The sequence below is a fragment of the Primulina tabacum genome, unplaced genomic scaffold (genome assembly GCF_025594145.1).
Source record: "Primulina tabacum isolate GXHZ01 unplaced genomic scaffold, ASM2559414v2 Contig629, whole genome shotgun sequence".
NCBI classification, from domain to species: Eukaryota; Viridiplantae; Streptophyta; class Magnoliopsida; order Lamiales; family Gesneriaceae; genus Primulina; species Primulina tabacum.
In genome coordinates, this window is record NW_027459818.1 from 60,785 (window position 1) to 72,704 (window position 11,920).

Genomic DNA, 11,920 nt, shown 5'->3' on the forward strand with positions numbered 1-11,920 from the left:
TAACGCTAAGACATATATTATCAAATCATCATTTTCAACAAAAAATATAACTAGAATAAAAAAATTAAATTAAAACTGAAATTCGACGAAAGATAAACACATGCAAAATGGAAATTATAGTTTTTATTCGTTCTCGTGGGACATGCACGGATGCTATTGTGGGCATGCGTACACAAAGGGAAAAAAAAAACAGTTGTTTTTTACGGTTGAGTTTCTGTTGGGCTAAACCGGATAAAAACAGAGGGTCAAAGACGTGAATAACCAACACTTAGAGGGCATTGGGTTGCAACTAACGGACAAAAAAGATTGCGAAAGTGAGACAACCAAGCCTGTGGCAATGCCTCAAAGCCAACAGTTCCGCAGCAATAATTTCACTTCCACAAATAAATACCTATAATGATTAAATATTGAACCTTAGGGACTCTCCTTTTCTAAAAATTTCTGATAAATATTATTTTAATTTAAATTTTTTAAATTTTATTACAGGTAAATGTCAAGTATCGTTTTCCATTAACTCTAATTTTGGTATCACTATCTAATAATTTAACTCAAATCTTCTAAATATATAGCTATCTCGAAAGAGGTTATTATTACTTTCAATAAATCAATCTTCAAATAATTACATAAGATTGCAAATTGCAAATTATGAGAATTGGAGACAAAAACTTGTGTGAGACCGTTTCGGGGGTCGTATTTTGTGAGACATATATCTTATTTGAGTAATTCATGAAAAAATATTATCTTTTATAATAAGAGAATTATTTTTTATTTAGAATATCGATAGAGTTGATCCGTCTCACAAAAACAAACCTATTCAAAATTGAATACGCTATTTTAGTTGGATATCAAAGTCCTTACGGTGATATAAATAAAAAAAATATGAGATTTAATTTAAAAACAAAAATAATTTTCAAGTGGCTATAAATGGGGGCAATTTAGGTAGAAGAAAGAAAGAGGATCTCATCTTTATACTTCCGTAGTTCCGTTTGAGGATGCATCGATGATGACACTCTTTAACATGACGGTGACGAGTTCACGCCGATCCACCTGAGTCAACAAGCGCATCCATAATCTGTACGGTGGCGATTCTACTCGGATTTTCGGAGGAGAATATTCTGGTGGAGATGATGAATGTGAAAGGATTGAGCGAGACGGAGATAGAGTACATAAGGAAGCATCACCAGCACGAGATTACAGATAATCAATGCAATTCCTTTCTAATCAAGCATATTAAAGCTCCTATCCATCTCGTAATATGATTTTTTTCTTTCATTTTTTATGTTGGGTTTTGTTGTCTGTGTTGCGTGTGATTTAGTGTGTGTTTTATGGGGGGTTTCGTGTTGTGGATGGATTTTGATGCGTGTGTACTCTGAGGATTTTGAGTTCATATCGGTTCAATAGTTCTACTGTTTGTGGTTGAAGTTTTGACCGGAGCCTTTTGGGTTTGATTCAGATTCATTTTGATGGCCCCCCTTTTTTCTTGACTATGTGCTCCTCTTGTTTGAAAATAGGAAACAACTGTGTTTTTAGTTTTTGTGTGGCTGCCATGGAGTTTAAAAAAGCGCGAAATTTTGACCATTTAGTTCTATGGATGAATGATATTGGTGTTTATTGGAGGAGTAAGTTCGGTTTTTTATAGTTTCTAGTTTTTTTCCTGACATTCTCTGTGGTGATAACCTCATGTTTTACGAGACTTTGTGCAGCAAAAAATTTTCTCCTCTTCTCGGGAGTTTTCCAGGGTTTCATTGTGCTTTATGCACTTAGTTTTCTTGGACTTCGGTGTCAGTGTCGGGTTGTTGTGTGAGTGGGCATACTTTTTTGAAAAATTTATGTGCTTTCTGGATAAACTTTGGAATGGATTAGAGGTCGTTGGAGGATGCAAGATTGTTGTATGTTTGTGTTGGATGACCGTTTCTGTTGCGAGGTCAGAGTTGAATGAGTGGGGTGGTTGAAACTTCTTCATGTGAAAGGCTTTGAAGTGTCATTATTATGAGTGCTATTGAGGGGGTTCTCAAGAACACCGGGGCGATGGGTTGTATATTCGTAGTGATATATTTGAAATTGTTTTTTTCATGCTAGGTTTGGTCTCTGGTGCGGAGATTTGATCAACCACAGAAATACAAACCTTTTGTCAGCCGATGCGTTGTGCAAGGAAATCTTGAAATTGGGAGTCTGAGGGAAGTTGATGTCAAGTCTGGTCTTCCTGCCACTACCAGCACGGAGAGATTGGAGCTTCTTGACGATGAAGAGCACATACTTAGTGTCAGGATTGTTGGTGGAGATCACAGGCTCAGAGTATGCTAAGAAAAACAAATATTTCCGTCTTATTTAATTACATTTCAAATTGTTTTTCCAAGTTGTCTACTTCTATCTTGCACTTTGATGGGACTAATGGGAGTGCTCTGTGGGATAACTAGATAGTTTTTCTCAGGCCGAATCATTTTTAAGCTAGCCAAGAGTCTTGATATTTATTGGAACTTCCAAGGATGGTAACTGATCCTGAGTTCATGAACCATAATTTACACTACATATTATCTTGAAACTCTCATGCCGAAAATGACTTGTCATCGTCTGTGTATTTTAATATATCAAAGCATTAAAGTTTGAGTTGAAGTGTCATTTTTTTTTTTGTGGGGTTTGGCCAAAGGCTGCTAAAATACGAGTGTGCTCTGGAGCCTGGAGCAGAGAGAAAATTCAACACTGACCAAGATTGGCTGGTGTGTTAACAGATAGAAATATTATCCATTTATCAAAGAAACGTACACACTAGCCAAATCAATCGAAATTGATGTACGTTTGAAATTTTCGGAACTTCTACCATGGTACCGTATTTAATTCCCATAGACCATACAATAGTCAACTGACTAGAGACTATAGCATCTTTCTGATTATACAATTTAATGTAAATATAACCAATCACATCATAATTCAAAAGTCTTATGTTTCTTCCAGAACTATGCTTCCACTGTATCTGTCCATCCAGAAGTAATCGAAGGGAGACCTGGGACAATGGTGATCGAATCATTTGTCGTGGATGTGCCTGAAGGAAACACAAAAGACGAAACTTGTTTCTTTGTTGAAGCGCTGATCAAATGTAATCTTAAGTCACTCGCTGACGTTTCTGAGAGGCTTGCAGTGCAGGACAGGACCGAGCCTATCGATCATGACTAAAACTGCAACATTGTGGAGGCCGTTTTCACCAAGGATGAAGCTTATGTGAAGGATTTTGGACTTCCAAGGTTTTGGAGGCTGAGTGGCCCTTCCTCTGGTTTGCTGTTCATATCTTGTCATTTTGGATTTTTGTAATTTGGAGCTCAAGAACTGCAGATATTATGGACTGACTCTCTGTGAGAACATATGATAACAAAATTGAATATCCAAATTCCAGGCTTCTGTACCGGATGTATTCATGTGTACTGTGCATTTGTACATATGTTTGTATATATGTATGTATGTCCATAAAGATCAAGTGCACCAACGTATCGGTCGTTGCTATTTTTTCTCAAGAAACAGTGGAGAATGTTGCTGAACATGAGTTATATGTATGTACGTATCACATATATATGTAATAAATACCCGAGCATACTTGACACTAGATAATAATACTCAGATTTCGACCCACGTTTACTCATGCTTCCACCAAAGATTGAAGAGCTTCTTAGGCCGGTGCATTTATCTTGTATAAAAATCTGACCAGCTAAAGTATGCACCGTACGCAGCTCAGCCTCAGGATTTACCAAGTTACTCACTTGCAAATTAATATCGAGGGTGATATTTTAACTAAGATCCAACACAATTACTGGTTATTCGCGTGCAAGTGAGCAACTCATGAGTGGTTCCATCGGGGTAACACGTTAGCTCCAACGCTTTACGAGTCGATGCACAATACAACTAGGATCCATTGTTCACGTCTGGCTGGGAACGGAGTAAATAAAATTTCAGGTTAAGCCCTGAAATTATGTCAACAAGCTAGAAAAAATTTTCACGCTCGTCGTACAGGAACTCGAGCAAGTCAACATGTACATGATCTAACTTTGCTCGAGAAGCCGATCAAGTCCGAGCAAACAAATCAGACAAACCGTTGACTCTCGTGTCCACCCCTACTTAGAATAACACTATTCGCATCAAACATTCCAAAAAGCAACCTAACGACTGTTCATATAAGCCCACATCGTATAACAAAATCATATAACAGTGCAAGTTCAAAGTTTCTAACACATCAACTTTAATTGCCAAAAAAGATGGAAACATTACACTACCACATCTTGCCACCATAACCAAGAATAAAACATGCACGAAAGATAGGATTAATCAGTTGATTAAACACCACACCGCCAGTGTACAGTCCATAGTCATTCAGCATATGAAATATCTCAGCAGCTATTGTGGATGATATGGGGGCATTGGATGAGTGTGGCATCCCATTCTGACCGTGAGGGGGACCCATTCCGGGGCCCATTGCAGGAGGAGCAACTCCAGGCGGGACATAAGGGTAATTATGCATTTGCATCGGCATAGATTGAGGCACTGAAGAGGGGTTCCACCCAGCAGAATGTGGAGGCATGGCAGAGGGGTTCCACCCTGTAGAATGTGGAGGCATGGCATGAGGACCTGGAGCATATTGTGCTGTGTTGTAAGCTGGAGCACCTGGACCTCCCAATGGATACCGTTGTTGTCCTAGCATCGAGAGTTGGGAGTTCAAGACAGGAGTGTTGGGAATCGTGTAGTCTCTGCTCCTATCATTATTGATCTGAGAACACCACGCTCGTGAGTTAATAAAAAAATTGCCTAACACCATATTTAAAGATGAAATGATCGATACCAGCAAGGACTATGTTTAAAGTCGTCCATATAGGAGAGGCTTACTTTGATGCTGAGATCCGTGTGTCGAGAATATGTGATATGAAGCTTGCAATATCCGCCATCATAAATGCAATGCCCTTCCAAAGCTTCCTTTGCAACAACAGCAGTTTGTACGTCTGCCAGTTGGTATATTAGTGCCTATTTTCTAATACTTTTTCCAAGAGCAAGGTTCATTGAATTCTCAGGCCACGTAACGTACAATCACAAACCAAGGGCATAACTATCTTGTCCTAATTCCAAATTAGGGTCATAAATGAGTCGAGCTCAAACTCACACTATAGTTTCGAGCTTGTGACGTTTCAGAGTCGAGTTCACATAATGACAGAGCACATTGTATAACGAAGAACTGCATCAACTTTTTGTTGATCATTGTGTAATTATAATGCTCATTTATGTATGTGTGGTTCTCTCTCGCTCTTTAAATACACATATATAGACACACAAACACACAAACAAAAATGACCAATAGTGATAACTGATAATGTGGTATCAATTATAAATATGTTGCTTCTTTGATACAACTTGTTTTACTAGAATTGTCCTGAAACTCATGCCAACAAAAGGTTAAAAAAAGAGCAGGTAAGACAGGTTACTGAAGTCCATCTTACCAGGGTACTGTATCAAAGCCTGAAGACCCCCATTTTTATCGAACATTGCAATCTTTAAAACAGGACCAAAAGCCGAAAAGACCTTGAGACACGTAACAATTGCAGCAGTAAATAGTTAATGATTGAATGATATAATGAAAATGCCAGAAGGCTTGTGAGTTCACATTGTGAATGTGTTTACCGTTTGTAAGACATCCAGAGTGACAGCGTATTGCATGTTTTCAATAGAAGCAAGAAGAACATTGCTCTCTGGCTCCAGTTTTTTTCCATCAACTCCTAAAGAGAACTGTAAACGCAAACAAGCAATTGCAAGTAGATATGTGAGATGATGCGTTCTACCAACCTAATTTTACAATTAAATTGGTTCTTTAGATGCACAAATCTGACCAAATATTAGTTCGAAAAGATATTGAGTCCAAAGTGTAAATAAAGTAGGTACAAGAAGTTGAGAAAGGTGTAAGATTGCAAAAAAATTTAATACAAGAAAAATGATCTCTCCAATATTCACCTGGCTGCTTGCGTCAATAGCTGAAGGAGCGACAGGAAGATGAGGGTTCGTATAATCCCTAAATTGATACAACACAACCGACAGAAATGTCTAAATACAAGCAACTGTAAAAGAAAGGAAACAAACCAACTACGCAAAAAAGTACATCAGGATACGAGCCATTGTGATCTATTATTTGAATAAAAATTGTCAAATAGAATCAGTTTACCTACTGCGATGAGACTGGAATTTTACGCTTAGATCTGTATGTGCAGAATATGTGATCTTGAGGGAACATGGTCCCAACTCTGGAATCAAGTAACTGACGCACACAAAAAAGGTAGCAAATCACTATACAGGCGAAAAACTATTTAGTAAAATGCATGCTTCACAAATGAAAATAGAACCACCAAGCTTAGCGATTGTCAACCTGTAGATAAGATAAATACGACGCAAGACCGTATAACATAACTATGTAGCATACAAAGCAAAGAGCCATTTAGTCGAGTATGCCATATTTAATGTTTAATCAGTGTTAGCAATAGGAACAGCTAGCTAACTATTCCAAGTACTTTGACTCTCCTTATGTATGACACTGACATGGACCACCTTCTTGTACGCTGCTTGTCCCTCAGCAAGGGGAATCATAGAGGAGGAAGAGGGGAAAACACAAGTTTCCACATTGGTTCTTTCAAGTCAGATTTTTCAAGAGGTGCTTTTGTGATATATCTCAGAAGTGATCCGTAACAGATGCTAAACGTGAATCTAAAACATGAAATTCACATCACCTTGGAATGCTTCTTCCATCAAGAGCATCCTTTGCAGCAGAAGCAGTTTCTGCATCAGTAAACTGAACAAGCGCCTGACAAGGAAGCAAATAATTGGTGTATGTGAGAGAGTAAATTCATGTGAAAACGCAACACAAAAAGGTTTGACAGAGAAATAAACCTGAAAACCAGCAGTCTTCTCAAATGTAGTAATCTTGTGTACAAACCCAAATGCAGAAAACACCTACAAATAAGACAAGTTTTAATAGCTACACCAGCTGAAATGTGACGAACATAAAATTAGATTATAGGTTACAAAGGAAAATCTCAGGCACAATATAAAAGATGAGAACAAGAAAACTACCGAAACAATGCTTTATTTTGATATTTATGCAACAATTAGAGGTTCTTGTCCAAAGTGAGAAAAGATGGCAAGTAGTAGCAGTAAGAGAACCCACGCTGACAAAAGTGCACTCGAAGTCTCATGGTACGACTTCAGCTGCCAGTAATTCTAGATAAGCTACAAATTTTGCAAACTTTATCCTAAGAATCGTTATGAAAAGATACATAGATCAAGTCAACCCAAAACGTAATTTTATAAAACTCAAAAAGCAGGAAACTAGCTGCTTGCTCGCGCAGATAGATGAAGCAACATGAAATTGCTAATGGAAATGCTGCCAGACGACATTTTATGACACATGTAAAGGAAGAACATATTCAAATAACATTAAAAAAATAATTATACGGCAAAAGAACACGAGATTATAACAGGATTTTCTTTACCCAATAACTATGATGCCCAGCCACACGGAAACAAAAAAGATACGAAATAATCGTAGGAGAGCTATTTGAAAATAAGACATTATATGCAAGTAGGTTAGGCTTTATTTATAATTTTGATGCATTGACGGTAAATAATTTCTAATTCCAGCCCAATAATTCCAGCCCGATATTTGACTCGTAAAAACCTTTCTGAGTGTGGTAAGAGTGGACCAGTAACCCATAGATACAAAGTCCCAGTCAGACTTGCTATCTGAAGAACACAAACAATTTTTCTACTTCCATTCACTTCTAATTCTGCAGCCAACTCACCTCATCTTCACCAACTTTCAACCTCCAACAACAATAAAAAATTTCACACAATCTCACAAAGATGAGGCAGAAAAAGCTTATTCTCCATAATCTAAAAAATACCACCACATTTTCAAGGCCCCATCACCAAAGAATTAGAGATTCAAGAATGCAAGGGTAAAAAATTTACACATATCATGGCCATAAGAAAATAACTTGGACACAGCTATTGCTGACACTCCCAAAATAATTTTTGAGATAAACTACCTTGGAAATTTCCATTATGGTAAGATATTTTTTAAAGTTCTGACACAATTCCATGTTCTTCCCCAATTTGGAGATAGTTTTTTTCTTGGACAACTAAATCCCAACAAGCCAGTATCTCCTTCAACCTTTACTATATGGTTTATAGTTACTATGCTACTTCAAGAAAAAAAATAGCATGTACAAAAAGGAAGTGAGGTTCAGAAATCTGAAAAAAAAAAGCGAGAAATCATTTGAAGCTCCTAGACATTTAGGAGTAGAGACGTGAAGAGGAAGAAGAAGAAAGAGCCAGTGTTAAGAAAAGGAGAAAGGAGACAAACACACATGCGCTCTTTCTCCCGATGCATTAAGCTGCCATTGAAGATATATCCTTCACACGTGCCTGCTGATTCATTCACATTCTTGTCAAATAAAAGCTTAAAAAGCATGGCGTACTACAATCTATGCACTAAAAATTCATCGAGTACATCCATCTACCATGGACAAAATGTCATTGCTCTGAGTTCATGTTGATGATTCTCAATATCTTACCAAATGCAGGACATCAATGCTGACAAGACGTGCATCATTCCCCTCAATCGTTACCAAGAGCACATTTCCAGCAACATCTGCAGTAGTTTTATTGTTTACTATTTCTTGCCTGTTGGAATATTGTACATAGACGGTTTTCCCTCGCACCATAGCTGGCTCTGAGGATGATGAATAATATGATATCATAGCAATTGCTTGATTAGTTTCCGACTGTAAAGACATGAAAGGAAACTCAAAAAGTCAAAATAATAGAAGTCATCCATTGAATCATCAACTATATCAGGAAGAAAAGAGAGGAAAGTATGATGCACACTTACGAATTCAATAAAAGCTTGATTTTTATTTGCACCAACATTACACTTTGTGTTAACAACTTTGCCAAATGGCTTCCCCAGTTCTATCAGTTCCTCTTCGGAACATTCCCAAGGTAAGTTTCTCAGATGGAGAACCTTGGAAGGAGTTTGTGTGTAGCGAAACTGTGGCTGGCTTGAGACAGACGACATTTTGAGCTGGCCCAAACTGCAAAAGTAAAACATATCAGTTTCCATCATAAGTTGAGCGAAGCATATAATCATTAGTTGGTCTTAAATAGAAATTTTCACGTAATCATAATCATTACCAAAGGCCACGACCTATCAAACCAACTTCTACAAACACATTGCAAAAGCCTTATCCAATGCCAGGCAAGACCCGCTTCTCAAATAAAAACCAGACGTCAACCAAAATCATCTAGAACACAAGCTGATTTACAAGAAACTGAAAAACCCCATTAAACTACGACTTATAAGCAACTCATCTCATCTGGGCCATTACATTTATCGGTTAACGAATCTGAACACATGATGAATGAACAGATACCAAGAGATTCACAAAATCCGAAAATATTATAACTATGACAATCAGATGATCAAGAAAACAATAAGGAAGGTCAAGAGGGTACCTGAGGAAGATTTTGGGAATTAGGGTTCGGAGAATGCAATAGTGTCGGGAGGGGAGCGAATACTAAAGAACGATACTTTTGTATATGATATAACAGATAGAAAGCTCGATTCTCCGCCTACAATCGACCGATGCGTGCCATGGATACACACTGCGGATGTTAGAGAACGTCGTCCTCGAAGTTTAGCCCTAGGCGATGATGCACGAGCTTATGTACCATATGTGCTGTAATACTAGGGGCCAGTGGGCCGATTTCCCATTTTATCTCAAATAGTCCAAAATACCGCAAATGGCATATGAAAAATCATATGAGATTCATCTCTTTTTTTTTAGAAATTCCACAAGCATCTCAATTTATGTACTTTCCCTAAAATTACCGACTAAATCTTGGCTTGAACTTCTCTTTTTTTTCTTTTTTTTTCCTTTTTCTTAAATTAGTTGAAATTTTATCATTCTTGTTTGTGAATCAAAAACTGAAATTACCTCTTTCCCACAATTTTATTATAATTCATTTTTATTTATTATTGTTAATCTCACGTGTGGTAATTTGAGATAATAAATATGAAAACAAAGAATAAAATTGACAACGAGATTTACATGAAAAATCCCTAAAAATTATTAGGGTAAAAATCATGAATAAGATGAAAAGATTTCTACTATAATATTTTATGGTGTATAACTCACTCACTGTTTCCAAAATAACACTCTCTCTTAATACAGGAGAAAAAACATCTCACAAATATTATAGAATTAAGCACTCAAATGCTATAAGATGATAGAAAACTCAAAGAAGGATAATTTTAGAATGAAAGAGGGAGCTCTATTTATAGAGTCTCTTGTCCATGTGAGTAGCATTAAAAACGCGTTATTTCCGTCTGAATTTTCCTGCATAGCCAACCAACATTGTATGCTCATTTAATGCAATGTTTTCTGACAATTTTGACTTTGCCGATATTCTCCCACTTGGAGATTTTATTGAGAATCAAACACATTTCCACACATTCTTTCAATCTTGACATTACCTGCTGCTTACGTTCTGCTAGGCCACTTGAGGATCTACACCACTCAAACTTATCAGTGTTCATGGTTTGGTCAGAAAAAGCTATGTTATCTTTTGTATGGATTTTCTGCATATCCACACTTCCTTCTTCTACTATTTCCCGTACAAAGTGAAATTGGAATCCAATGTGTTTCCTCGAATGAAAGGCTGGATTCCTTGCGATGTGCAAGGCACTCTGACTGTCACAAAACAAAGGAACATTCTCTTGTTTGTGTCCGAGCTCCTCCAATAATATTTTAATCTATATTGTCTCCTTGCAAGCTTGAGTAGCTGCCATATATTCTGCTTCGTTGTATATAATGCCACAACTGTTTGCAGTTTTGAAACCCAGCCTACTGCTCCCCTCGCAAGCGTAAACACATAACTGGTAATAGATTTCCTCTTATCAGGATCACCTGCATAATCTGAATCGAGATAGCCTCTGAGTGTGAAATCTGATCCTCCATAAAATAATGCAGCATTTGAGGTACCCTTCATGTATATAAGGATCCTCTTAACAGTGCTCCAATGCTCTCTTCCAGGATTCGCCAATACCGAATAACTGCTCTCACTTCTTGAGCAATGTCCGGTCTTGTACAGATCATAGCGTACATCAAACTTCCCAATGCTGATGCATATGGTACTCGAGACATCTCCATCCTCTCTGCTTCACTGCTAGTACACATCCCAGAGGATAACTTGAAGTTAACAGGAAGAGGGGTCGATATTGGCTTGCTATCTTGCATGTTGAAGCTTGTAAGACTTTCTTCAAATAATTTTTCTGGGAAAGCCAAATCTTTCTGTTACTTCTGTCTCGGTGAACTTGCATCCCTAGAATCTTGTTTGTTGGTCCGAAGTCCTTCATATCAAATTCCCTAGCCAACTATGCCTTCAATCCTTGGACCTGATCTTTGTTGGGGCCTGCTACGACATCTCGTCCACATACAACAGCAAAATAATATCATTACCAGACCTCTTGAAATACGTACAAGGGTCTGCACTCAGTCTGTGTATCTATGTAATGCCCGGAATTGTAGGTTGATAAGACGAGTTATGAGGTGTTACATGGAAGAGGCACCGCCCCGCGCCAAGAAGAAGACCGCACCCGCGGTCGCTGTTTTGAATTTCTGAACGTGGTGCCGTGAGCTGACCGCACCGCGGTCTAGAGGGAGCGCACCCGCGGTGCAACGTGTTTGATGAAAAATAAGACACTTGCCCTTGCCATGCATATATTATGTGTCTTCCTTTCCTTCTTCCTTCAACCAGATTACCGAGAGCACCGTGGTAGAATTCTCAAGTTTGCTTCAAGCTTAGAAATTGAATAGCACAAGCCGATCAACCGATTTTCAAT

General features: G+C 37.9%; 2 protein-coding genes across 3 annotated transcripts; one reads left to right on the plus strand and one right to left on the minus strand.

The window, feature by feature from the left end:
* Nucleotides 1–938: 938 nt before the first annotated feature.
* LOC142534627 (abscisic acid receptor PYL8-like) lies at nt 939–3,431 on the plus strand. The gene is made up of 3 exons (XM_075641483.1): nt 939–1,250; nt 2,080–2,295; nt 2,953–3,431. The coding sequence occupies exons 1-3, from the start codon at nt 1,125–1,127 to the stop codon at nt 3,169–3,171; spliced, it is 561 nt and encodes a 186-aa protein (XP_075497598.1). The 5' UTR covers nt 939–1,124; the 3' UTR covers nt 3,172–3,431.
* A 705-nt stretch (nt 3,432–4,136) lies between these two features.
* On the minus strand, nt 4,137–9,688 carry LOC142534625 (polypyrimidine tract-binding protein homolog 2-like). 2 transcript variants are annotated; one of them, XM_075641480.1, is made up of 11 exons: nt 9,532–9,688; nt 8,909–9,110; nt 8,592–8,801; nt 6,907–6,969; nt 6,747–6,820; nt 6,188–6,280; nt 5,980–6,037; nt 5,653–5,757; nt 5,472–5,553; nt 4,867–4,979; nt 4,137–4,750 (listed from the first exon to the last, which is right to left on the minus strand). In XM_075641480.1, the coding sequence occupies exons 2-11, from the start codon at nt 9,092–9,094 to the stop codon at nt 4,256–4,258; spliced, it is 1,479 nt and encodes a 492-aa protein (XP_075497595.1). In that variant the 5' UTR covers nt 9,095–9,110; nt 9,532–9,688; the 3' UTR covers nt 4,137–4,255. The 2 variants fall into 2 exon arrangements, with proteins under 2 accessions (XP_075497595.1, XP_075497597.1); XM_075641482.1 differs by lacking the exon at nt 9,532–9,688 and adding an exon at nt 9,211–9,347.
* Between the last annotated feature and the right edge of the window lie 2,232 nt (nt 9,689–11,920).